The sequence below is a fragment of the Myotis myotis genome, unplaced genomic scaffold, assembly GCF_014108235.1.
Source record: "Myotis myotis isolate mMyoMyo1 unplaced genomic scaffold, mMyoMyo1.p scaffold_m19_p_33, whole genome shotgun sequence".
Taxonomy (NCBI): domain Eukaryota; kingdom Metazoa; phylum Chordata; class Mammalia; order Chiroptera; family Vespertilionidae; genus Myotis; species Myotis myotis.
Genome location: NW_023416339.1, coordinates 1,535,406 through 1,561,003, shown reverse-complemented (window position 1 = coordinate 1,561,003; position 25,598 = coordinate 1,535,406). Strand labels below are relative to the sequence as shown.

Genomic DNA, 25,598 nt, shown 5'->3' with positions numbered 1-25,598 from the left:
AGCACAAGGAACATAGCACCAAGGTGGCTAGCGGGGTAAACCTCAGGGCCACTGAGGTGTTAAAGACACATTAGCACCCTAGAGACCTTCTCCTGCCCTGGATCTCTGCTGAGCTACAGGTTAGCTGTGCCTTAGCCTCCCCCCTGTAAATGGGGAGCAGAGACGAACCTGCCTCATAGAGGGTTCGCAGAGTCAACGGTTGAAATAGGCACAGCACCTACAGTCAGGCCCGGCCCGGATTACGCGCTTTATAAGTAACAGCAAATTTTAAAAATTGCTAGATGGCCCCAGAGACAAGCCAGTCGTGTGACTTATTCAAAAAGGAAACAGCTTTCCTATCATGTGATTCTCTGTGGGTTAACGTGGTGCCCACACTCCCCTGAAATGTAAGTTTCCCACCAGGGGAAACCTCGCCCAGAAAGGCTGTCTCCAGCGTGGTGGCGCCTGGGTGTCTGACATGTCTTTTCTTGGTGCCTGCCTGGCATCCCTGACACCTTCACGCTCCTGCAGCTCCTACTCGACTCCGAACTCTCTGTGCCTCAGTTTCCTACTCTGAGAAATGGGGGGAGGTACTGTTAGGTCAGGGGCTGGGTTTGGAGACTAGGACATGCCAAGGCCGTGAGCACAGGGGAGTCCCCAAAGTGAAAGCACCGAGGGGTTTCTGACCTGGCGATGGCCCCTCCGGAAACTAAACAGTCCTGGGGCAAGACTCCCCCACCCCGGCCCTCACGGCCCCCATTTGCCTGGGCCACTGGGATATGTGCCTAGAGCCCCAGGGCTCAGAGTGTTTGTCAGAAATTCAAACGGTGGAGCTGCTGGCCAAGGATCTGAGAGCAGGTGACACCTCTGAGGTGTGTGTGTGTGTGTTGAGGGAGGGAGGGGACTGGGAGGGGGGGGGCCAGTGCTTTGCCCCCGGGGCTGTGTTTTTACTGCACTTTCCTGTGGGCTTCCAGCTGCCCCACCAGTTGCGGGCGGGGCCTGGGGCAGTGGGTCCCGCCCACACACTTTATAAAGGCGCGGCTGCCCCGCCTGGGGACTCGGACGGCCCAACCGCTTCTTCCCCTGCTGGCAGCTCAGGTCACCATGGAAGGTCCCCGCCTCAGCGCCTTTCACATCCTACAGGGTAAGAGTTTGGGGACCCCTCTGGGAGGGGTAAGGGAGCCCCTGGCAGCACCCCTTTGGTGCCTCCATTTTCCAGTCTCCCCACACCACCCCCACCCATGGAGAAATAGGAGGCACCGCTGGCAGCTCTGGGGCCTGACATGGAGGAAGCCGCATGGTTAGGCGGGAGCCACGGCACATGGGAGAGCAGCTGGCAGTGCCCAGGAACCCTCTCTCCCGAGCAGGAACCCCCCGAGGGCTCTAAGGGTCTGTTCCCCACCCCAGAGGGATCTTCACGCTCCTTCCAGATCCACTTTGGAAGCTGCTCCCTAAGAGGGGAAACTGAAGCAGGTGGAAGAGAAGGGGCGAATGAGTGCTGTGACCCCCTCAGGAAGTCACTCCTAACAGATGGCAGAGAGGGGGCTAGGGAGCTAAGGGGGACCCTTCCACAGCCGGGTGACCCCCACACTTCTCCCATTGTGTGGCAGGGGAAGCCCAGAGACCCAGCGGGGACTCAGCTGTGCGCTGAAGGGCTTTGCTGCTGTGGGTTGAACCTGGGCTTTGCTGTGACTTCCCCCTCGCCTCCCTTCCCGCCCCACCCAGGGTGGCTCTAACGGTTATCAGGTTATCAGGGCAGCCCGTTGCCTGGGCAACCAGGCAACAAAGAGAGTTAAGAAATGACATTTGGGTGCCACTCAGAACTTCCCCAGGCCACAGGGATGGGGCTCCCTGTGCTGGCCCAGGGTGCCAGGCGCGAGCTGTTTTTTTTTTTTTGTTTTGTTTTTTTATGAAAGTGAGGTGTAATTGACATAGCCTGTTGCATGATTACAATTAGATGATTTTTGTGGAGTCCGTGTGGAGCACAGCTGAAGGCGGCGATGTGTCAGGGGCCAAGTCACAGAGCCCCTGATCCTCACTCTCCACGTCTGAGAAATGGGGCAGAGCAAGGCTGGTCTCCACTTCACAGGCTTGTGTTAAGGGTTGAGTCCTGGTTCACAGTGAGAATTAAGTAACATTATTGTTGTTGTTGTTAATGCTACTATTATTATTATTTCACTAGTGGGTTTGGGTGTTGGGGCGGAGGGGGGTGGGGATCCTTAGCAGGAGGAGCAAGGAGAGAATGACTGCCCCACCCCTGCCACAGGGGCCCCAGGCAGGAATCTGACTGCTCAGGGCTCAGCTAGGGGAATGCAAACCTGATGGGACTGGGAGCAGGGCCAGGCACCCCTCTCCAGACTCCTGTTTGGGTGACGTGCTGGGCCCCAGGTGGAGGTCTGGCCCAGCAGCCTCTGTGGTGGGGCAGGAAAGCCCAGCTCAGCACAGAGAACCTCCTCCCTGCAGGGTCTGGGGAACTTGACCCCTCACTTCTATCTTCCCCAGCCCCCTCTTCGCCAGTTTCTCCATAAGTCTTTTCTGGGCTCTGAGCCTCAGTTTGTCCATCTGCAGAGTGGGCATAAACAGAGCCCTGTCTTCTAGGGTAACTGTGAGCATGGACGGTGCTACAAATCGGCCCAGGGCCCACGCTGCCAGGGAAGGTCATTTTGTGGTCTGTCCTACAAAGAGGAAGTGGGTTCCACCAAAGGGAGAACTAACCAAACCCTGTGGCCAGAGAGGAGGAAGACAGGAGTTCTAGCCTGTTCACCGCATCTTCGAGGCCTTGGGGAGGGTGTGGGGGTCTTTGCCCTCTGCTGGCCTGAGGGGCATCAAGCTTGGGCATTGGGACTGAGTGCTCAGGGGGCCCTCCAGTCTGCACCCTCCACAGCTCCTCAAGTTGTGCTCACAAGGATCCATCCCAAAATTCCCCTGGGAGCCCCTCTATGGGGGACTGGGAGCCCCTCCATGGGGGACTGGGAGCCATGAGTTATGCCTTCATTTGGCCCAGGAAGTGACTCGTTCCTGCTCTGCCTCCCTGGCCCCCATCCCTCCACCCGCTGCCCCCATCTGGTCTCCCTGGATTATCTGGGTCTGGGCTGCCTCCCCAGCATCTCTAGATCTGCAGGGACTGGATGGATCCCTCAAGCCCTCCCCACACCCCACCTGCTGCCCAGGCACCGCACTCACTCCCCCCTCCCTTTTCTTCTCTTTCTCTATCTGGCTCTCAATCTCTCTATCTCTCATTTCTCTCCATCTAATCTCTGGCATCTGTGTCTCTTCCTTTCTAGGAGCTTCCTATTTCTCTGTCCATCTCTATATTACTGTCTTCTTAACTCTGCCTCTGTTTCTCTCTCCATTTCTCTGTCTTTTGTCTCTCTTTCATCTCTTCATTTTCCTTCCATCTCTGTATCCCTCTTTCTCCTCTAAGTCTCTAGTTCTCTCTCTCTCTCTCTCTCTCTCTCTCTCTCTCTCCCTCCCTCCCTCCCTCCTCTTTATTTTCTCTCCATCTGTCTCCTTGTCTGTCTCTCTGGTGAACGGGCAAGGAAGTCCTCCTCTCTATAGACCCCCTGCTGACTTAAGGAGAACCCCCCAGGACATGCCCTGGGATGGGGTGCCCTGAGCAGCAGGAAGAGCAGGATTGGGGAGCCTGTGTAGCTCCACCTCTAACATGAGCCCCCAGCATCTTCCTGTGTGCAGGGAGCCAGGGCGTGAAATGTCACCACTGGGTCCCAAGCTGGTCGTTGTGGTGGACAGATGTGGGTGCAGTGTGCTTGCAACTGTGTCCCTGAGGAAGAGTGTGGGTTGGAGCACCTTAGATTTGGGAGTTCTGAGAGGACACCTGGCCCAACCCCTTCATTTTCACATAAAGAAAGGACGGCAGTAAGCACTCTGACACACCAGGCAGTACTTGTCTGCTTAACCCTCACACTCTAGGAAATGGATCTCCTCTTCATCCCCATTCACAGAAGGGGAAACTGAGGAAATGAGGCATCTGACCAAGGTCTGGGAGTAGAACCAAAGCCATCTGGCTCCAGTATGTTTCCTGAATTTCTTCCCACAGATCAGCAGAAGCCAAGACCCCTGCCAGGCTCGGGCCCCTCCCCATCCTTAAGTTCCTGAAAGCCACCTCAGGCGATGGGTGCAGACCCTCTGGCCATGGGCACTGGAGGGCAGGGAGGTGCCACCTGCCCACTCTCTCCTTGAGTAATGGACAGAGCCTGAGCCTGGGAGGGGTGAGCCGCCGCTTCCCTCAGATGTGTCACCCTCAGGCCTCCCTTCCCTGTTCTGTGTCCCCCCTGACCCTCCATCTCTCTGTTCCAGCGCTGTGTGTCCTGCTGATTCTGTTGGAAGATGGACCCCAGAGCACCAGGGGTGAGTCTGCTGGGAGTAACTCAGTCCCCAGCCAGAGTCCCAACCCCCACCTCACCTCTCAGCCCAGGCAGAGAAAGGCCTGTTGCAGGAGGAAGCTCAGGGTTGTCCCTCCCAACACCCCTCCCCAGCCTCTGGCTCAGCCCTCATCTTCTGACCATGGTCTCCGTCCCACAGCCTCTGCCTGTCGCCGGCCGTGCCCTGAAAACTCCTCATGTGTCAATGGCACTGCCTGTCTCTGTGATCGGGGATTCAAATCTTCATCTGGGAAGCTCATCCTCCAGCACGAGGAAACTTGTGAAGGTACAGAGGCTTGGGGTGGTGGAGGGCTACATGGAGACGGGATGGTGGTTGGTAGCCTCAGCCTTTGTTCTCAGACCATCATCAAGGACAGAGAAAAGAGAAAGGAAAAGAAATGAAGGTGGAAAATGAGAAGTGAATAAACATGGCTTCGTACAGAGGGAAGACTGGGGCGGGGGATGCTGAGCTTCTACTCACCCACCACTTCAGCACTTGCTCCTGTATCTAAATCCAGGAGACAGACAGAAAGCTGAGCAGAGCAGAGCTGATTTGGTGGGTTTCAGGAATGGTTTGCTCCAGCCACAGCAATGTTGCCTGAGTCTAATTATTTCCCAAAAGACACTGGTTGAGCATCAGGCTCCATGCTAGGGATGGGACCAAGCTCTCTGCCCTGAGGGCACTCATGGCTTCGGGAGGTGACCCTTTATCCCGTTTTGTTGCAGACATTGACGAATGTGAACAAGGCAAGCCAGGGACTCTCTGTGGAAAAGTCGCAGAGTGTCATAACACAGTGGGGAGCTACTACTGCACATGCATCCCAGGATACAGGCTTGTTTCTGAGGCAGCAAAGTTCAGTGATGCGAAAGAGAACACGTGTCAAGGTAAGAATGACCCGCATCTTCCATCTCCCTGTCCATGAGGCTTGGAGTCACCAGAGCCATTCCTGCGACATACAGGGTGCCGGGCCCTGGTGAGGGGTGCAGCCCCAGGTCTGAGTGGGACAAGTGTGCCTGTGCCTGTCCCACTAGCACAGAGAGGAGGGTGGCATGAGAGCCAAGGACCCAAGTCCTGGTATTGCTACCTGACAGCTGTGTATGCAGCGCCAGTCAGGACACTTATTCAGAAATCACTGGTAATGTGCGAGATGTGATAATATCATTGTGATTCAGTATAAAAAAAAAAAAGAGAGAGAGAGAGAGAGAGCCTACCTTTTACAGATAAAAACTTTTGTTAACTGTATGACCTTGGACACGTTCTTCACCTGTCTGTGCCTCGGTTTACCCATCTGTAAAAGGGAGTGACAATGGTGCTTACCTCACAGAACCGCTGGGAAAGTATATGAGATCTTAGAGCACAACACAGTGGTGGCTGTTGGGCTTTTAGACCACACTCATTCTGATCTACAACCCTCTCCGCGTTGGACATCCCAGGGGACGTACCCCGGGTGGCTACTCAGAACAGCTGGCCTGGCCCAGCCCCTCACCAGGGACCCAAGAGGAGCCAGGCCTCCATGCATCACCAGGCTTTGCCCCTTTCCAGGGAAAGCAGGTGGGCAGGAAAGGGGCTTCAGGCATCCGCAGGCAAATGCAGCCAGCAGTGGTCAGGCAGAAGCCATGACTCACCCAGAGAGAGGGGGTTAGTGAAGAACACAGAGAGGGGAGGAGGAGGCCGAGCTGGGGATCCTGGGGGCTCTGAGCTGGGTCCCCAGGCCTGCCCTGCGTGCAGAGGGAGGTGGCAGAGCCTCCTGGTGGGAAGGAAGGGGGCACCTGCACCTGCCTGGAGCCCAGCGGGAGGGCTCCATCCACGGCACTGCTGGTCCACAGGGGCCTCTGTGGGGGGACGTTATGCCCCCGATGTGTAGCCTGCGCACAGGGCACAGCCTTCATGTGAATTGGAAACATGTCCCTTGTCTCCAGGTGAACATGGTGTGTTTGGGGAATGGAGAGCGAGCTGGTGTTTAGCCCCCAGTTGCCTCCTTGGCTGGACTCCCTTGTGCAGTGAGCCACCTGCACAACCGCAGCGGTGGTCATGGGTCCCACTCAGCGTGCCTGCACGATGGCAAGCCCTGCACGCAGGCGGTGCTGTGGGTACTGAGGTGTGTGGCTGTGTCAGGAACAGGCCAGGCTGAGAGACAGGGCCAGAGCTGCTGGGCAGAGACATGGCCGAACAAGAGTGAGGTGGCAGAGGAGGCACCTCAGGGAGAGAGCTGCTGCGGGTTTGGATCAGGACCTGCCACCTGAAGCCCTAGCTTTGTGACGGGTTCAGCTGGGACTTCTGGGCACCTGCCCACCTCAGCATTCCAGCCTTTGCCGACCTGAGGACCTGTCTGCTCGCGTCATGGCCCACAAGGTCTGCCTTGAGCAGGAGACCTGGGCCCCTTCCTCGGCCGCTCACCCCTCTTTCTCCAGGCATCAAAGGGCCATCCTACGCACTACCTGGTCTCCCAACCCTCTCTGAACCGCACGACTCAGAACCCTCTGCAGAGGCCATCCCAGAAGTTCGGAGCCTGCTCACCTGGCGTCTTATTGCATAAAACACACGAGGGCGGCAGTCAAGATACTTCGAGAGCTCATGGCGCAGTGCATTCCAGAACAATACCGTCCTCTTCCCCATCGCCAGTGCCTGCTGGATGAGACCTGATGCCACCGGAGCCCACACAGGGCAGCCATGCCAGGCCCTCCCAGACCCCCCGGGCCGTGATGGCCCAGGGACCCCCTCAAGAAAATTACCTCTGGCCCACAGCCCCAGCTGGAGAAGCTGCCTCCTGATACCCTGACTCCAATTCTCTGCCACTCGGCCTCCATCTATTCCCCCAAGCAAGCGTCCACTCTGACCCTCCCCCACAACTTCAATTCTCAGGACGGTGGGCAGCTTGATGACCGGATCCAGATGGGTTACATGTTGGGGTGGACTGGGTGACGTCGACCTCCCCACCCAGCCCCAAGCTCTGAGAGTTGGGTGAAGGAAGAGGCTCCCACCTGGACCAGGTGACAAGAGGGGGTGTCATCGGGGACCATTGCCCCGGGCTCAATCCTCTTCCAAGGAGGTAAACCCAGGTGCCATGGGGGCCCAGGCCATGGGGCTACAGAAGACAGAGCTCAGCCCCTCTAGGGAAGGCCCACAGGACTGTGTCCCTGGTGGTAGAACAAGGAGCCAGATGACAGACACACCTGCCACTCTTCACCCATCAGCCGCTGCTCCCCGCTCCAGGCACCCAGCCCTTGCCCACCGCTGATCAAGCTCACATGTGGGTTCTCATCACTCCTTGCCAGTCCAGGGGATGCCATCAGGGGGATCAGAAGGGGCACCTTCACCACCCCAAGGCTGCATGGCTGGATGTCAGCCCCACTGCCCTCATGGCCTGGCACCCACTGTCCAGGTGGCCCTGGCCTATCTGGCATCATTTTCACATTCTGGGCCCCGGCCTAAAAGCCTTGTCCGCGAGGGGTCAGGCTCAGGGGTGGTTCTCGGTCCATCTCCATGGGCTGGAGTCTCAGAAGTCATGTGGATGGGAGGGTGCTGTCTCACCAGAGTCACCAGGATTCCAAGGAGAGCTCATCCCACAGCACCACCCAGGGGAGTCAGGACCAAGGCCACCGAAAGGAGCCTGCTGAGGGCCTGCAGCACTTCTCCCGCACTTGGTTCCAGGAAGGCCCAGCCTGGCCTTTGCCCAAGTCCTCAGGCTGGGACACAGGTGGCAGTGATGTCCCTGCCCTAGCTGGGAGCTGCCCAGAGAGGAGGTGGTGGTGCAAGGAGTCAGAGGGAGGACTTGGGCCGCTTCTGGCCACATCTGGACAACAGAGCATCTAGGCCACCATGCTTACCCACAGGACACCTCTATATGAATTAGAAAAGGCACCACTCTCCTGGCAGAAGGCAGAGGGGCCTTCAGACGCTTCCATGGCAGGAAACATGGCTGAATCCCAGGTTTGAAGGCTGCCCATGGCTGTAGGAATCCACCACCCTCTCCTTCCCCTTGCAGACATGGACGAATGTCAGTTGAACCCCAGAATCTGTAAAAGCCGCAGCGAGTGTGTCAACACCCATGGCAGCTACACCTGCACGTGCCCACCAGGATTTGAGCTGAACCCAGAGGACCCAAAGCTGTGCAAAGGTAGAGGCCCCGGGAGGACGCTGTGAGACTGGACTGGATGGAGCTGGGGAAGGAGCCGACGCAGGCCCCGCAGCCCCAGGAGGCAGGAGAAGATTTTCAGGTTCCCTGTCAAGGCCCTGCCTAAGGATTCACCTCCTTGAAAAGTCCTTCCACAGAGCTGGGTGATGGCAGGGTCTTCTGGGCCTGGGGTTTCCTATGGAGCCCCTGTGAGCACCCCCGACCCTTCCCTTTCCTCATCTGTCACATGCAGCAGGGGGAGGTGTGACTTCTCGTTCCCAGAAGGGAACCAGGGCCAGGGCCCAGGAGGGTGTAGGCAGGAGTCCTTGGTCAAGAAACCTAGCCCCTGTGACTCAGTTTCCCTCCTGGATTTGCCACCTAAAAACTGGAGACTATGGTCCCTGCCATTTCCATCTTGTAGGGAGGTCACCGTAACGTGCTTTGAGGGTGAAGTTGAAGGTCACCAGGTGGTGCCATGTGTACTGACAGTAGGATCCTCAGGCAATGAGAAGTGGGGTCAGGGAGGGCCTGATGCTCTGGCTTTGCCCTCAGATGTGAATGAATGTACCTCGGGACAAAAACCCTGCCACAAAACCACCCACTGCCTCAACACTGTGGGCAGCTACGTGTGCCGCTGCCGCCCTGGCTGGAAGCCGATTCCTGGGTCCCCCAATGGCCCACACAACACCGTTTGTGAAGGTTTGGAGTTCAGATCCCATAAATGTACCACATCTTCTTTACTTTGCTGAGCCATCTGAAAGGAAGCTGCCATAAGGTGCTTTGGCAGGGAAGGGGCAGCACTTTCAGCAATAGTGTGTGCCCAGTGCAGGCAGTGAGGAGAGAGCACCTGGGCCAGGCAGGGCTGAGCTTCAGATTCTGTTCTTTTTTAAAATATATTTTTATTGATTTCAGAGAGAAAGGGAGAGGGAGAGACAGATAGAAACATCAATGAGATAGAATCATTGATCAGCTGCCTCCTGCACACCCCCTACTGGGGATTGAGCCCGCAACCCGGGCATGTGCCCTTGACTGGAATCGAACCTGGGACCCTTCAGTCCGCACGCCGACGTTCTATCCACTGAACCAAACTGGCTAGGGCTCGGATTCTGTTCTAATAAGGGCAAGAGTGCAGCTCTGGGCACATTGGTGCTACAGCCCACAGCCTCAGCGCATGGTAGCCTCAGCGCATGGTAGCTGCCTCAGTGTGGCAGCTTCCCTGGTTAGAAGTCCCCCAGTCCATCCTGCCCTGTCCGCCTTGCAGGGGCGCTCTGAGCTTATGGTGCTTTTACAGTGGAAAACATCACCACAAGTTTGTATCCTGTCAGTCTAGGTGGCTGGTAAGCGGGGCATAGTGGGGTGTCCTCGGGGTGAACTGCTAAGGGATTTGAGAGAAGGGGCAGGAAGGATGCGAGCAAGGAGTAGAGGGAGGGCCTGACGCTCTGGCTTTGTCCTCAGATGTGAATGAATGTACCTCGGGAAAACATTCCTGCCACAAATCCACCCAATGCCACAACACCGAGGGCAGCTATGAGTGCCGCTGCCGCCCTGGCTGGAAGCCGGTTCCTGGGTCCCCCAATGGCCCAAACAACACCGTCTGTGAAGGTTTGGAGTTCAGATCCCACATTCCCAAAGACCCACAGCTCAAGCCACCTGATCACATTTTCACGGGCACCCACACGAACCCAGCAGAATGAATGCTGGGGGTGCCCTGCTGGGCCAGGCTTCCATTCTTTGAGACTAAATGGGAAAAGATCTGGGGGTCCTGCGGAAGGAGCTGGGGTACCAAGGGGAAGGCTCCTGGGGGACCCCAGGCAGCAGCTAATTACTAACTGGGACAAAGGTATCTAATATCTCACAACCTGTACCTCTGTGAAGGCTGACCTACTGTGGGTCAGGCCTCTGCACTCTTCCCATAACCCCTGTGACCGCCACTCAGGGATGTGCAGTCAGCAGGTGTCATCACCTCCAGCCAAGGCGTTGCGGGGGAGGGGGACTGGACACGGGAAGGGGGTGGGGCACGGAGAGGGGAGGGGCCCAGATTCCTGAATAAGCAAAGGACTACTCAGTGTGAAAGTAGAGCCTGACCCCTAGACACTACCTCCAACACACACACACACACACACACACACACACACTCACACACACCTAATGGACAGCTGTTCTGTCCCCTGCAGAGATCTCCTTCCCCACCTGGACCCCGCCCCCTGGAATCAAGAGCCAGGTGAGTGACTCCAGCCGGGACCAGGAGGCAAGGTCCCTCCACTCAGCCCACTGTCCACCCATTTTCCCACTCTCCCCCACCCACCTGTGAGGGTTTCTGACCCCTCGTCTCCTCTTTCCCCAGAGTCTCTCCAACTTCTTTGAAAAAGTCCAGGAACTGAGCAGAGACTTTACGTCTGCCTCGGCCCAGGACACCATCCAGGTAAGGACATGACCTGGGGGGAAGCCCAGGACAGTGTGGGGGTGGCTGGGGGATGCTTCAGTGTGAGTGGAGACAGCCCAAGCAGGGGCCTCTAATCAGAGAAACAGCTGTGGCTGTACGCACACTACACACACACCAGATATAGGCTGTCCCCCAAAAGTGTATGGACACAGCCTGAACAATTATAAAGGCAGTGTTGATTAAAGTATATTTCATTTTCAAAATTGAGCTACCAGCTGTTAAAGTATGTACACATTTTTGAGGACACCCTGTATATCCCCATCGCACAAACGGATGCACATACACAACCACCATTCCTGGGTGGCCCTCGCACACACACTCACACTCGCGAGGGATATAATGGCTACAGAATGGAGTGATTCAGAATTTTGCCTCTGGAGCAGAGTCACAGAGGTTCAAATCCCCCACACACTTACTGCCGTGACCTCAGGGTCCCCCTCTCTGGGTCCCCGTCTCCCGCTTTATACAGCGGTTGTGAAGGTTTAAATGAACTAAGAGAATCCTTCTCAAAGAACAGTGCCCGGCCCACAGTAAGCACTGGATGTAAGTTTTAGCATATGCACGTAGCCCAGTAGAAATATATGAGCCCCTTATGGCATTTAAATTTTTCCAGTAGCTTTATTTAAGAAAAAAAAAAAGGTAAAAATAATCCTAGCTGGTTTGGTTCAAAGGATAGAGTGACGGCCTATGGACTGAAGGGCCCCAGGCTTGATTCAGGTCAAGGGCAAGTGCCCAGGTTGCGGGCTCAATCCCCAGTGGAGGGCGTGCAGGAGTCAGCCGACCAGTGACTCTCTCTCATCATTGATGTTTCTATCTCTCCCTTCCTCTCTGAAATCGATAAAAATATATTTTTTAAAAATGAAAACTAGCTCTGGCCAGGTGCCTTAATTGGTTGGAGCATTGTTCTCTACACCAAAAGGCTGCGGGTTCAATTCCAGGTTGGGGTGTGTACAGGAGGCAACCAATTGATGTTTCTCTCTCACATAGGTGTTTCTCTCCCTCTCCCCCTTCCTTTCTCTTGCAAATCAATAATAACATATCCTTGGGTGAGGATTTTTAAAAAAGTAAAAGTAAACAAATGAAATTAATGTGAAGATTCCATTTAACCCAATAGATTCAAAATATTACCATTTCAATATGGTGCCACATGTGACTTGTGGTGAGTGTTCTGGACAGTGCAGACTTAGGAGAGAACCTGGCAGAGAGTCAGTGGCTAATCAACGCTAAGTGCCATATAGGCATATACTCACATTTGTCTTATGGCTACTGCAGCATCTAGATGATTCCCCTGTGTCTGTCCCCCAGGCAACCTGGGGGGTTCTCCAGTGTGTTCCCTAGTGAGGGAGTGAGATCAGGGTCCTTTGGGCAGTCCCTGTGGTGCAGGGACCCAGCAGCTGTTACCCGTCACCCCCAGAAATTCATCACGTCATTGGATGAGCTGGAAGTTCCTGGGGACCTGGAGGCCCTGGCCCTGTCTGACCGGTACCGCATGGCCACCCACCTGCTCTCCTACCTCGAAGAAGTCCTGAGAAACCTGGCCAAGACCTTGCCTGGACCCTCCTTCACCTACCGTTCCCCTTTGGACACAGGTGAGGCCTCTTCCTGCCCTGCCCCAACCCTGGGCCCCATCCTGCATCTGGATCACACAGTCACTGCCCTTCTCCCCTCAGAGCTGTCCCTGATGATCCAGGAGCAACGGAATGGAACCGTCACCCTGGGCCAGAGCCATGCACGCATGAAGCTGAACTGGACTCAGGCAGCTGGAGTCGGGGACTCAGGTAACAGCAGGTGGCCGGCCGGAGGGGGCACCGGTGGGAGAGGGAAGAAAGAGCTGGGATATGGCTAGGCGTGAGGTCCCAAATATGTAACAGTTGGAAACTGAGCCATCGTGAGGGACTCCAGGCATCATGGTGGACTGGCCAAGCCTAATTTGGACGTCTTGGGAGGGAGGGAGGAAGGTAGCCAGCATATCTGTTCCCCAGGCCGCACTGTGGCAGGCATATTCTCCAGCCGAAAAATGGAGACACTGCTGGTCAATGCCTCCGTGGAGCTGGACCCTGAGAAGAAAATTGAGCTGGAAGACACACATGAAAGTTATGTCAACAAAGCTCAGGCCAAGATCCTCTCCACCGTCAACACGGTCTTTCTGAGCAACAAGAACACGGAGAAACTAGACCCTCCTGTCACCTTCTCCTTCTCCTACCATGTGAGTCCTTGGGTGGGGAGGTGGGATCAGCCCCACTGTTCACCCCATAGCCAAGGTCATAGTGGCCCCTCTGCAGTCTTCATTTCCCCACCTCCGCCCCTTCTGCTACATCCTTAAATGTACCTCAGGGCCTTTGCACTTGCTGTGCTCTCTGGCTCAGAAACCTTTCCCTCACATGACTCAGTCCTTTACCTGTTTCTAGTCTTTGTTCAAATGCCACCTTCTCTATTGGGCTCTCTCTGACCTCCTTATTTAAAATTACAGTCTGTAATCAGTCATGCCCTATCTTTCTCCTATCCTGTTTCTTTTCTTTTCTTTTCTTTTTATAGCACCTACCACCTTCTAAAACACTATCGGGTTTACTTATCTATTAGCTTTATTATTTACTGCCTGTCTCTCCAATGAGCATATCAGCCCCACAAGGGCAGGGATTTGTGTCTGCCCTGTTCACTGCTGTGCCCCGGCCTAGCACACACAGTAGGTGCTCAGTAAATACTTGTCAATGCAAAGCAGCTTCCTCAGACCCAGGCCAAGCTCAGACCCCAAGGGTGGACTCTAGGCTAACATCTCTGAACACCCCCACCTGCCCACAGCCGGAGACGCCCAAGTCACGTCAGGAGCTAATCTGTGCCTTCTGGAAGGGTAACGACAGTGGTGGGTCCTGGTCCACCACAGGCTGCAAGAAGCTAGGCAGCAGCAATAACAGCATCACCTGCCAGTGCAGCCACCTGAGCAGTTTTGCCATCCTCATGGCCCACTACGACGTGGAGGTGAGCAGCCCCAGGGCTACCCTCAACAGCCCACAGATGGCAAGGTTGGCTTAGGTGAGATGAGCAGCTGGTTCTTGATGGTGTGGCCCAACGCGTGTTTTTGGTTGCACAGCTCAGGTGGTCCCACAGACAAGCCCCCTTGACCCAGCAACTAAATGTGGCCTGACTGGAGGCCCTGCTCCAGCCAGCTTCCCTCTGTCCACCCCGATCCAATTGACCCAGTTGTTAAATACCGCCAAAAGCTGGAGCACAACTCTGTATGTGGCCTCAGGTGATCCATAGATGAACTGGCCATGTGGATACCTGGAATGGGCTAGGCAGAGTAGGAGAGGGTGGTGGTCCAGGCCAAAGGCCCAGGAAGTGCTAAAATGTAGGATTTGTGAGCTGATAGGTGTGTCCAGGTGTGGAAGGGGCAAGAGATGAGGTCAGAGAAGGGGACCCATCAGTGTTGGAAAAGGATGTGACAGTCAAAGCCTCACTGGGACCTTTTCCAGAGAGCAGTCTGGGATCCTTGCTGCACCCACATATGTGTGTGTGTGTGTGGGGGGGGGGGGGGCGCATTTAGAATGACAGACACAGCAGGCTTGCTCAGACGTTGAAGGCAGAAGAGGTGGGGGGAGGTGATCGGCCTGATCTGAGTCCTGAGGTCAGGCAGGTCCCAGGTGGGTCTGGGCTGTGGGACCCACAAGGAGGGCAGAAGGCCTCAAGGTGCTGATCAAGCCCCTCCCATTCCATCCTGCATCTAGGACCTGAAGCTGGCCCTGATCACCAAAGTGGGCCTGGCACTGTCGCTGGTCTGCCTGCTGCTGTGTATCCTCACCTTCCTGCTAGTGCGGCCCATCCAGGGCTCGCGCACCACCGTGCACCTGCACCTCTGCATATGCCTCTTCCTGGGCTCTGCCATATTTCTGGCCGGCATAGAGAACGAAGGAGGCCAGGTGAGGTCCCTCCCCACAGAGTGCCCATCTCTCACCTGGGAGCTAGCCTAGCTAGGTCCCAGGTCGGAGAAGCCCCGCCCCTGCGCCGGCTTGAGCACCACCTGGCCACGCCCCCTATCCCGCCCACAACCCCGCCCCCGCCGTGACCCCGCCCACCACAAGCGCTCCGGCCGGGAATGCGCTGACGTTGCCCCGCCCCCACCCCGCAGGTGGGGCTGCGCTGCCGCCTGGTGGCCGGGCTGCTGCACTACTGCTTCCTGGCTGCCTTCTGCTGGATGAGCCTAGAAGGCCTGGAGCTCTACTTCCTCGTGGTGCGTGTATTCCAGGGTCAGGGCCTAAGCAAGCGCTGGCTCTACCTGATCGGCTACGGCGTTCCCTTCCTCATTGTGGCCATCTCAGCGGCCGCCAGGCCCGAGGGCTACGGCCGCGGTATCTAGTGAGTGGGGAGTCGTGAGGCCATAGGAGGGCTGGGGTCTGGCCAGGGGTGTGGGGCCACAACCTCGGTGCCCCAATCCCCTCAGTCCCCTCCGGCTCCTGACCAGACCCCTCTCTTCTCATCCAGCTGCTGGCTGGACCGCAGGCACGGCTTCCTCTGGAGTTTCCTGGGACCTGTGACATTCATCATTTTGGTAACTAATCCCCCACGCTCCACCCTTAAGGCCTGTGTCAGCTGGCTCCTCACTGAGCCCAACAGGCCGGTTCTCTCCCTGAGTTCCAAGGACAAAACCCTAATCCAAACTCTCTGCTCCCCGCCCAGTGTAACGCCGTCATCTTCGTGATAACTGTCTGGAAGCTCACTCAGAAGTTCTCTGAGATCAACCCAGACATGAAGAAATTAAAGAAGGCCAGGTGAGGGCAGGGGCCGACAGGGAGAGGGGGGATGCGTGGGGTGTCCCCTGCTACAGCTGCCCTTCTCCCCCAGGGTGCTGACCATCACGGCCATCGCACAGCTCTTGGTGTTGGGCTGCACATGGGTCTTCGGCCTGTTCCTCTTCGACCCGAGGAGCCAGGTGCTGGCCTATGCCTTCACCATCCTCAACTGCTTGCAGGGCTTCTTCCTCTTCCTGCTGCACTGCCTGCTCAACAAAAAGGTGGGCCGTGGGGCAGCTGTGGGTGTCCCCTCCCCTTCCCCTACTTCCTGGGGCTGCCTCCCCTGACCTGGCACCTTGGGCCTTGCAGGTGAGGGAGGAGTACCGGAAGTGGGCCTGCATGGTCACTGGGAATAAGTACTCGGACTTTGGCACATCGACATCCAGCACCAGCCAAAATCAGACTAGGGTAAGGGCCAACCCTGGTGTGGGGGTGCAGGGCCAGAAGGCAGCCTTGGGCCGGAATCAGTCCAGAATCAGTCCTTACCGGGTTCCTCTCTCTCCAGTCCCTCAGGCCGTCAGAGTCTGGCATGTGACTGCGAGGTTCTGGCCAGGCCAGCAGCTCCTGTGGCCTCAGCAGCTTTTGCACATACTGAAGACTGTCCCCTCCTCTCTCACAACCTTGATCCCTCCACTCTCCTGTCCCCAGAGAAGGGGCATCAACAGTTGTTCTCTGGCGCCAAACCCAGGAACACAGGGTGGAGTCGGACCTGATGGACCTGCTTCTGGCTGCCTCTGCTGCACCCCAGCTGGCACCCAGGGTGGGCAGGAGCCGGACAGGGCTGCAGCCCCTTGCCCTGGTACCCAACACCCGGACAGACAAGGCTCCTGGCCTCCCACTCATCTGTCTTTGCTACATAACAAGAGGCCAGCGTGCTGGGGTTCTATTTTCCTGTTAAGCTAAGACTAAGCTCAAGGATGGGAGAAGGGCAGGGCCCCTTCAGGCCCTGAGACTCACGGTACAGAGGCCAGTCTGCCTCCCGGCAGAGGGTTCTCAATGTTTTGAAGGTCATGGATGTTGTGTAATGTGTTGTTGTTTTTAAAATCTGTATAAAGTTTTCAATGTTGACATTTAAAATTTAATCTCACAGATACTAGTACAGGAGGTGGCTTTGGTGGCTGGGGGCTCACTGACCAGGCCCACTATGTCTGTGAAATGTGAAGAGACCAGTAAGAAACAAATGGGCGGGAGCCAGGCTTCCATAATAAAAATTTATTCTTACACAAATCTACAGTGTTTGAACAGTAAAAAGAAAGCCCCACTGTCGCCTAGAAAGAGGACTTGAAGCAGCACGTGGGAAGCAGGGTGGCTCGGGGATGTCAGGTGTGTGGTTACCGGCTCTGCTCAACTGTAAGACAGAATGTGCGGAGGCCAGTGAGAGAGGAAGAGAGGCCCCCGGGGCCCAGCACAACCCTCTTGCCCGAGCCACTTACTGTATGTGGAGATGTCAATTTCTTCAGGAAGCTCTGCCACGTTTACTTCAAACCTATCCTGAACATCATTGAGGATTTTGGCATCATTCTCATCAGACACAAAAGTGATAGCCAGGCCTTTGGTGCCAAAGCGACCCGCACGGGCCACCTGCAGGGAGATACAGGAACTCAAGCCAGGCCTGGTCCCCACCCCAGGAAGGGGCCCTCAGGGAGGTGCCACCTCTGCGGGGCCACTCACCCGGTGGAGGTAGGTGTCCGAGTCCTCAGGCATGTCATAATTGAAGACGATGTTGACTCGCTCAATGTCCATCCCTCGGCCAAACAGATTGGTGGCCACCAGGATCCGCCGCTGAAAGTCCTTGAACTGCTGATAGCGTGACAGGCTTGGTGCAGGAGAAGCAAAAGGCAGACATCAGGTACAAGGTTCCTGAGCAGCACTCCCTCTGAGGGCCCCACCCTCAGGCCTTCGTGGTGGCACATACTCACCGCTCCTCCTGGGCCATGCCCCTGTGGATGGCGATGGCTGGGAAGTTCTGTTCCACGAGCAGCTGGGCCAGGGCCATGCAGCGCTGCACCGACTTCACGAAGATCACCACCTGCCGGAGGAAGGCAGCAGAGTCAGGGCCACGGTCCCCGTGCACTGTCCTTCCAAAGGCCCAGAACCCCTCAAAGGGCAACAGCAGTGTCACCTGGTTGAACTCTAGCACGTCCAGGAGGTCGAAGAGTTTACGGTTCTTTTCGCTGTCTTTGAGCTTGACATAGTACTGCTGCAGCCCATGCAGCGTGAGCTTGGTCTCGTCGTCCACAAACACCTCCATAGGCTGAGGGGAGGGGAGCAGGAAGGGGCGGGCAGGGCTTACTTCTGGGCACCCTGCCTGCCCAGAACCTTCCAGGAACGACTCCACGCTGCGATGCTTCCCAGAGAGGCTGCTGTACCCAGTGACCATTTCTCTCCCAACAGCTGGATCTAAGCTCTGGTCTGATTCAGGTGTGGACCCAGCTCAGCTCCCAATCCGACAAGACAGCGAGGAGGAAAGAAGGGCTCCACAAGCCTCCCAGCATTGCTGTGCTGTGAGGGCAGCATGGGCGACGTGCCGCAGCAGCAGCTTGGGCCTCAGGACCCAGGAGGGCCAAAGCTGCTGCACTGAGGTCTTGGCTTACTCACATCTTGCATGAACTTCCTGCAGACGGGCCGGATCTCCTTGCTCAGGGTGGCACTGAACATCATGCACTGCTTCTCGTGTGGCGTCAGGCGAAAGATCTCCTGTACATCCCGCCGCATGTCTGGGTGGGGAGGGCAAGAAACAGGTGGGCATGAGTGCCTGCCAGACCTTGACCCCCAACCGAGACCAGTCCCAGCCCCTCCCAACCTGGCACCAAGATGAGGGTGGTGTGAGCAAGGAGTGGAGGGAGGGGTGAGACCCCAATGCCTGCGGGGCTGGTCTTGGGGTGAGCGCAGGCCCAGGAGGAGCTGCAATCCACTTACACGCTGCCAGAGCGGAGCAGCCGTGCCAGAGCACCTCCAGCCATGCTTCAGGGAAGGGAGCCTGAGGCAGAGACAGCTGCTGGGGTGAGAGCTGCAGCTACCTCCCAGGACACAAGCCCTATCTCTGACTGGCCCCGTCAGGGCTCACTGAAGGCAGGCAGGGGGTCTAGAGCTAACCCGGCAGGAGAGGAGGCTATGGCAAGCCTCAGGCTAACATGTGTCGGACAGTGGCTCATTTAGGCCCTGTGGTCCCACTCAGGTTGGGGTCAGAAGTAGCAGGTCACATTAGGTCAAAGCAAGAACTCGCCCTAAACTGCTACAGGAGACCTGCCGGCCACCCACGTGACCCCACTTTGGGAAATCCCTCACCCTGGCCTGTCAGGGTCCACCTGGCTCTGAAGTCGGAAGGCTGTGAGGGCGCAGGTGCGGCTGGCTGGGTCTCTGGCAGCCCCACAGACCCACAAGGACACTCACCCAGCTGCTCCAGCATCTTGTCACACTCATCCAGCACGAAGTGCTTCACGTTTCTCAGGTTGAGGCTCCTGTTCCGCACGAGTGCCAAGATGCGGCCTGGCGTCCCCACCACGACATGGGGACAGTTCTTCTTCAGCACCTCTTCGTCCTTCTTGATGGAGAGACCCCCGAAGAACACGGACACCTATGCGGGGGGGGGGGGGGGGGGCGCGTCACTTTTGCCCATCCAAGGGCTGAAGCCTCGCACCCTACTCCATGCTGACAGCCACCCAGCCCGTGGCCCTGCCAACTCAGGCCGCAGCAGACCTCAATTCCCCAAGCCTAGAGAGGCCTGAGAGCCTGGGCACAGCTCCACTGAAAAGCAGCCCAGGGCTGGGACCTGCGCCGGCCTCTGGGGGCCATGCATAATTCATCAGGCTTTTAAGGAGCATAAACCACCGCAAACCTCAAAGGCAGCTGCTGCAGCCAAGCTTGGTAAATGCTGGCTGGGCCAGAGCTGAGGCCAGCCAGGCTGTAGAGGACCATATGGCGCCAGGCCCGGCTCAAGGGGGCTCACCTTGACACTGGGCATGTACTTGGAGAAGCGCTCATACTCCTTGCTGATCTGAAAGGCCAGCTCCCGAGTGTGGCACATGACCAAGACGGTCACCTGTTGGGTAGGCAAGAGAGACTCACTCAAGGCAGCACCCTAAATCCTCCCCAGCTAGAGCCCACACTGGCTCTCTAGCCAGTGACGGGCCCCGTGCTGAGTCTACCCTCTAGCTACACTGGGGTCTTCTGCAACCACATCATGACCTCCCACTAAAACTCCCTCCTTCACCATGTACCCTAAGGAAACAAAGGCTCGTGTACCCACATGCAGCAGCACATGGATGTTGCCCCAACATGACAAAAACAGAACACTGGTATTCACCTCAATTATCCCCCAAGAGAGTGGAACACGATTGTCATGGCATAAGACAGCTAAGGCCTGTCAGCAACTACAGCAGTAACAAAGCTGTGTGCAGTGGAACCCCCCTTCAGAAATACTGTAGGGACAATTTAGAAAGTACATGCAAAATAACTACCATGTCTCTGGATGGTAAAACTGTGGGCACTTTCCAGCTTTTTTCTTGGCTTATTATTTTTGGGGGGATTTTGTAAAACTAAGTACTGTACTTCATTTTAAAAGCCCACAAAAAGAATGTGGGAACAGGAATTTTTAACACCAGGAGTCGTGGTCTATGCTACTTTACATAACTTAAGCCTGGGAGGGAGGACGCGCCCACCTGTCCATTGACGGGCTCGATCTGCTGTAGGGTGGCCAGCACGAAGACTGCAGTCTTGCCCATTCCAGACTTGGCCTGGCACAGGACATCCATGCCCAGGATGGCTTGGGGAATACACTCGTGCTGAACTGAAGGAAAAAGAGCCCATGAGTGATGGGAAGCTGGATTCTCCCTGTGTGGGCGGAGGGGTCAGCGGAGGGGTGTGGTGTGGTGGGGAGCGAAGGAACAGGGAGGCGTACCCTCAGATGGATGCTCAAAGCCACAGTCCACTATGGCCCGCAGGAGCTCAGGCTTCAGCAGAAAGTCCCGGAAGCCAGAGCTGTGGATGGAAACGTAGGACCCCTTGACATCTTTCTTGGGGGGTACTGGGGTGCTCTCTGTAGGAGCCTGGGGCTCTTCATCTTCCTCATAATCCAGAAGCTCGTTTTCCACATCCTGTTCCGCCATAATACTGGAAACAGAAGAGAGAAAAAGGGCCCAGGGAAGCAACTGAGATGCATGGAAAACCCACCAGCCAGGGAGAAGGCTACACAGCAGCTGCAGGCTGTTAACACAGGTTCGAGAGGGACAATGCACTGGGGTCCTATCACAGTGGCTGGCCTGGAAGGCCACCAGCTGATGAAGCTGAGACAGGACTTCATTTCCCCACATTGACCCCAGCAGCACATCCCATCAGCTCCATCTGTGCAGCATCGCCCAGCTTCAGCCTGTTGTGGCCACATCTCTAACCACTCTCCAAACCACCTCAGCTCTCCCTGCCAGCGAAACCTCCACAACGGCTTCACCTGCTCAGAGAGGTATTCCAACTCCTCCCCACGACCCTCACAACCCTCCTCCTCGGCCCGTCAACCTCATTCCGTGCCACCCCTTTCAAATCACCCAGCCTTGCTTGGCTGCTCAGACTCGAGTCCCTACCCCAAGCTTTTATAGCCCACTGATGCCCCCAGAATGAGCTTCTCCCAGATCTCTGCACAAATGCCTCCTTCTCAGCACCCTGGTCTCAGGTCTAATGAACTGCCTGAGTCTACCTAGCCTAAAGGAACCCTGTCCCTATCAATCGCAATCAATTCAAACGGAATCTACCCAGCCTGCAGAGACCTGAGTTTGTGAGAGCAGCATCTGCCCAGCCCCAGCTCCTCCTGCTCTCTGTGGTCTGCACTGGGGAATAATTAAGTGCTCTCATGAAAAGGCCTCCCATTGGGCCTGGGCCAATAAAAATGAAGCTGAGATGGTAAATGGAATTAATACAAAGCTAGCTCACATCCTGGCTTTATTTAATCCAAAACATACAGAGCACCCACTGGGTGCTGAGATGTGCTACAGGGACCCAAACCTGACAACACTGTCCCTTGTCACTCCTGCCCCACCCCAGCCTCCAATCTACGGAGTAGAAGTACTGAAGGAGGCCCTCTTCCTGAGCTGGGTGCGGAGGGTCCAGGCCCAGTTTATGGCCACCCTGTCTCTCATCCTCTCCATGACTCCGTGGCCCAGGGTTTTCACCACCTCTGTGCTGAGGCCTCTCAAACTGTGTCTCTAACAGCAATGACTCTCCTCAGCTCCCTCAGTTACCCGCCACCTCTTCCACACTTCCCTTTGTAAGTTGAACTCAAAATGCCCAGAGTAAAAGCCCTCCATTTCTCCCCACAGGTTGCATCCCCATTCTCTCTCACATTCTTGTCCCATCAGCAACAAATCCCACCCTAATGAACAATCAGGTCAGTTCTCAACCCCACTACCTTGCAGGTCCCAAGCTGCCGTTACCTTTCTTTTTAAAATTAGAACAGCTTTGAGATATTCACATGCTACAGCCTTTAAAGTGTACAATTCAATGGTTTTTAGTGTAATCATAGATACATGCAATCGTCGCCACAGTTTAAGAATATTGCACCACCTAGAACAGGGGTGGGCAAACTTTTTGACTCGAGGGCCACAATGGGTTCTTAAACTGGACCGGAGGGCCGGAACAAAAGCATGGATGGAGTGTTTGTGTGAACTAATATAAATTCAAAGTAAACATCATTACATAAAAGGGTATGGTCTTTTTTTTCAGTAGTTCTATTCATTTCAAACTGGCCGGATCCTGCCCGCGGGCTGTAGTTTGCCCATGGCTGACCTAGAACAAACAAACCCTGTGCCCTTGAGCTATCATCCTATGCCCACAACCCCTTTGGCAACCACTAGTCTTTCTTTTCTATGAATATGCCTTCTTTGGGCATTTCATATAATGGAACCATATGTGATCCTTTTATCTGGCTTCTTTCAGCAGCAGGTTTTCAAGACTTATCCATGTTTAACATGTATCAGTATTGCATTCTTTTTCATGTCTGACTATTCCATCGTACAGGTACAGTACCAATTTATCCACTGTCAGTTGATGGGAATCTGGGTATCTAATTTCTGTCAACAGCCCCCTTACTAGTCTCCCTGTTTTCCATCCCCCATGATCCTCCATCCACTCTTCCACAGCAGCCAAAAGGAGCCTATAGAGGCTCAGTCAGAGAATGCCACTCCTGCTCAAAACCCTCCACAGGCTCCCACTGTGCTCACCACCCTCCCAGGCCCTACACCTGATCCCCACTGTGGTCAGACCTCATCTCGCCCCTTGCCCGCCCTCACTGGCCTTAGCTGCTGGGCCTCACACCTTTGCACTTGTTGCTCCTGCTGCCTGGAAAGGCCACGAGTTCCACTTCCTTCAGGCATGTTGTTCCAGAAAGACATTTCCTGCTGGCTCCAATCTAAAAAGCACCCTTCAACTCATGCCAGCCCCTCTGCCAAGAGCCTAGGTCAGAACTTGGCATACATCAAGTAAGCACTCAACAGTAATGACTAAGTAGATGGAACTAAAATCAAGGCCTCATTTTAGAGGCTAAAATGAACATGTATTTTTATCCGACTCTTGAAAAAAGGTCATCGTCTGATTGCGACTGGCAGACTTAGGAAGGGGTCATTTCCCAGGTAGCAGGGAGAACAGGAGGAAGGTTCAGTCCCCAAAGCGCCAGCCCCTTTAGGGGAATGAAGAGTAGGACTGGCTGGTTGACAAAGAGGCAGAAGACAAAGGTGGACGAGCTGGTCAGGTCCAGGGCGCTTGTACTAGGGAATCTCTGATTAAGTTTCAGATTTGAGTGACCCCGTCAGTCTTTGCCCTTCATTTGCCCAAGAGCGAGTTATTAGGAGTTGGGGATGAGACCAACCTCACCAAGGGAGAGAGGATTAACCAAGGTAGGGAAGAGGATTAACTAAGGAGGGAAAAGGGTGGACCACACCTCTACAAGATGGGATCATGCCAGCGTATGCTCTTAGCTGACCAAGAGGTGGTGTATTTAAAAGAAATAGTGTCCCCACTGGCGTGGCTCAGTGGTTGAGCCTCGAACCAGGAGGTCACCATTCGATTCCCGGTCAGGGCACATGCCTGGGTTGCAGGCTCCATCCCCACTGTGGGACGTGCAGGAGGCAGCCCATCAATGATTTTCTCTCCCGTCACTGATGTTTCTCTCTCTCCCTTCCTCTCTAAAATCAATAAAAATGCATTTTTAAAAAGTAAAGGAATAAAGAGGTTTGGAAGGGTAGACCGACTTGGGAACATACTGAGTTTTAGGCACACGTTTTTCTAGGAAGTGGCTAGCCAGGATCAAAAGCTCAAAACAAATGAGACCAGGAGAGGATCTGGCGAGATCTGTCCCGCCCAGAGGGACCGCCTGCGGCCCCGGGAGCGGAGGAACCTAAAGTCGACCCCACAAGTGACAACTCAGACATGTACGCACACCCTTTCACCCTCAAATCCCAGGAAGGATGTCGACTTCAGTTTGCTCCCTATTTGGACATGGTTTTTGCCCTAAATATCTGAAACCCCAGATCCCCCCCTAAACGGGGAGCAAGAACAGAGCCGAGTAGGGGAGGGGAAGTTCCTCGAGCTCGGAGAACCCCATCACGTCTACAAACTCCGGTTTCTCCCATCGCGGTTCCAGATCTCGGCGTCGCCCTCCGAACCGTTCCCCAATCAGTCCCGGGACGCCTCGCGGTCTCCTCGAACAAGGAGGCTCGCTCCCCTATTAGGGCTCGTCCCCCGGGGCGCCATGACAGCACCTCCCGGAAACGGGTCCCGCGTCCCGCCAACTGCCGACCCGCCCCTGGCGCATGCGCCCCGGCCTCCAACGGCCGCAACGCGCGCGCGCGGGCGCACCAACCGCCCCGCCCCACCTTGTCTCGCGCCCCCTCCTCCTCCTCCGCTCAATCCCCTGCGTCTCCCCTCGCCCACTCGCCCGCAGGGCCGACGTCCCCGAACCGGGGCCCCGCGCCCCGGACCTGACTCTCACCTAGTTCTCCGTTCGCCTCCGCGCGCTCCGAGAGTCGACCCACCACGGATGCCCGTCCCGCGCCCCGACACGAGCTAGAGCGCTTCCTGCCTCCTGCGTTGGACTGAGAATCTGCTCACTGGGCCGTTGGCTTTTCAGTCAAGAGAGGCGGGAGCGGTGATTGGATTCTGCGGAAGATGTCTGAACGCTATTGGTGAAGAGAGGAAAGAGGGCGTGCCTCTTGCCTCGGGTTCATTGGTCGATCTAAAAATAGGTGCCCGAGTGGGTTGGGCCGGTGTCTGCCTGCCTCCTGTCATGTGACCGGGGTTTGGCCTGAGGGGGCTTCCGCCATATTTGGTGCTGGCAATGGAAGCTGGAATGATTGACTTGTACTAGGAATGTTATTCTTTCTTTCTTTTTTTTTTACTGACTTCAGAGAGGAAAGGAGAGGGAGAAATAGAGACATCAATGATGAGAGAGAATCATGGATGGGTTGTTTCCTGTACACCCCCTACTGGGGATCGAGCAGAGCTGTAGGCCGAAGCTCTGTCCACTGAGCCAAACCAGCCAGGGCGTGAGTGTGTTACTTTTAAGAAATGTGGCCTCCCAGGGCTCAGTGGTTGATGGCTAACCTAGGAAGTCATGGTTCGATTCAGGTCAGGGCACATGCCTGGGCAGCCAATCAGTGATTCTCTCTCATCATTGATGTTTCTCTCTCTCTCTCTCTCTCTCTCTCCCTCTCTTAAATCAATAAATATACATGAAAGAAAGAAAGAAAGAAAGAAAGAAAGAAAGAAAGAAAGAAAGAAAGAAAGAGAAGAGAAGAGAAGAGGAAAAGAAAAGAAAAGAAAAGGAAAGGAAATGTGGCCTTGCCCAGCCAGCGTGGCTCAGTGGTGGAGCATCAATGTATGAATCAGGGCACATTCCCCCGGTTGCTGGCTC

The 25,598-nt window shown here is 55.7% G+C and overlaps 2 protein-coding genes across 7 annotated transcripts; one reads left to right on the top strand and one right to left on the bottom strand.

Annotated features, from left to right (window-relative positions):
* Positions 1-1,004: 1,004 nt before the first annotated feature.
* ADGRE5 (adhesion G protein-coupled receptor E5) lies at positions 1,005-16,780 on the top strand. 5 transcript variants are annotated; one of them, XM_036302756.1, is made up of 20 exons: positions 1,005-1,123; positions 4,297-4,347; positions 4,522-4,647; positions 5,088-5,246; positions 8,348-8,479; positions 9,029-9,175; positions 9,932-10,078; positions 10,651-10,697; positions 10,821-10,898; positions 12,334-12,508; positions 12,590-12,697; positions 12,902-13,125; positions 13,719-13,895; positions 14,642-14,833; positions 15,043-15,269; positions 15,396-15,462; positions 15,591-15,682; positions 15,756-15,924; positions 16,013-16,111; positions 16,209-16,780. In XM_036302756.1, exons 1-20 carry the CDS (start codon positions 1,084-1,086, stop codon positions 16,236-16,238), a joined length of 2,487 nt encoding a protein of 828 aa, XP_036158649.1. In that variant the 5' UTR covers positions 1,005-1,083; the 3' UTR covers positions 16,239-16,780. The 5 variants fall into 5 exon arrangements, with proteins under 5 accessions (XP_036158649.1, XP_036158645.1, XP_036158644.1 ...); XM_036302752.1 differs by lacking the exon at positions 9,029-9,175; XM_036302751.1 differs by lacking the exon at positions 9,029-9,175 and having other exon boundaries at positions 10,648-10,697.
* Positions 16,781-16,900: 120 nt separating this feature from the next.
* Positions 16,901-24,834, bottom strand: DDX39A (DExD-box helicase 39A). Of its 2 annotated transcripts, none has more exons than XM_036302766.1 (11): positions 24,678-24,834; positions 20,604-20,815; positions 20,365-20,492; positions 19,653-19,745; positions 19,097-19,280; positions 18,302-18,420; positions 17,826-17,957; positions 17,623-17,732; positions 17,375-17,519; positions 17,137-17,284; positions 16,901-17,051 (listed from the first exon to the last, which is right to left on the bottom strand). In XM_036302766.1, the coding sequence occupies exons 2-11, from the start codon at positions 20,809-20,811 to the stop codon at positions 17,035-17,037; spliced, it is 1,284 nt and encodes a 427-aa protein (XP_036158659.1). In that variant the 5' UTR covers positions 20,812-20,815; positions 24,678-24,834; the 3' UTR covers positions 16,901-17,034. The 2 variants fall into 2 exon arrangements, with proteins under 2 accessions (XP_036158659.1, XP_036158658.1); XM_036302765.1 differs by lacking the exon at positions 24,678-24,834 and adding an exon at positions 23,006-23,766.
* Between the last annotated feature and the right edge of the window lie 764 nt (positions 24,835-25,598).

Bases quoted from the DNA above. Each gene is read 5' to 3' on its own strand.
- ADGRE5 (XM_036302756.1), top strand. From the start codon at position 1,084: ATGGAAGGTCCCCGCCTCAGCGCCTTTCACATCCTACAGG. The intron at 1,124-4,296 runs GTAAGAGTTTGG...TCTCTGTTCCAG, and splicing joins CGCCTTTCACATCCTACAGG to CGCTGTGTGTCCTGCTGATT. The intron at 10,899-12,333 runs GTAAGGACATGA...CGTCACCCCCAG, and splicing joins CGGCCCAGGACACCATCCAG to AAATTCATCACGTCATTGGA.
- DDX39A (XM_036302765.1), bottom strand. From the start codon at position 23,082: ATGTCTTTCTGGAACAACATGCCTGAAGGAAGTGGAACTCGTGGCCTT. The intron at 20,493-20,603 runs GTACGCCTCCCT...TTTTTCCTTCAG, and splicing joins CTTTGAGCATCCATCTGAGG to TTCAGCACGAGTGTATTCCC. The intron at 17,733-17,825 runs GTGACACTGCTG...TTCCTCCGGCAG, and splicing joins ACGTGCTAGAGTTCAACCAG to GTGGTGATCTTCGTGAAGTC.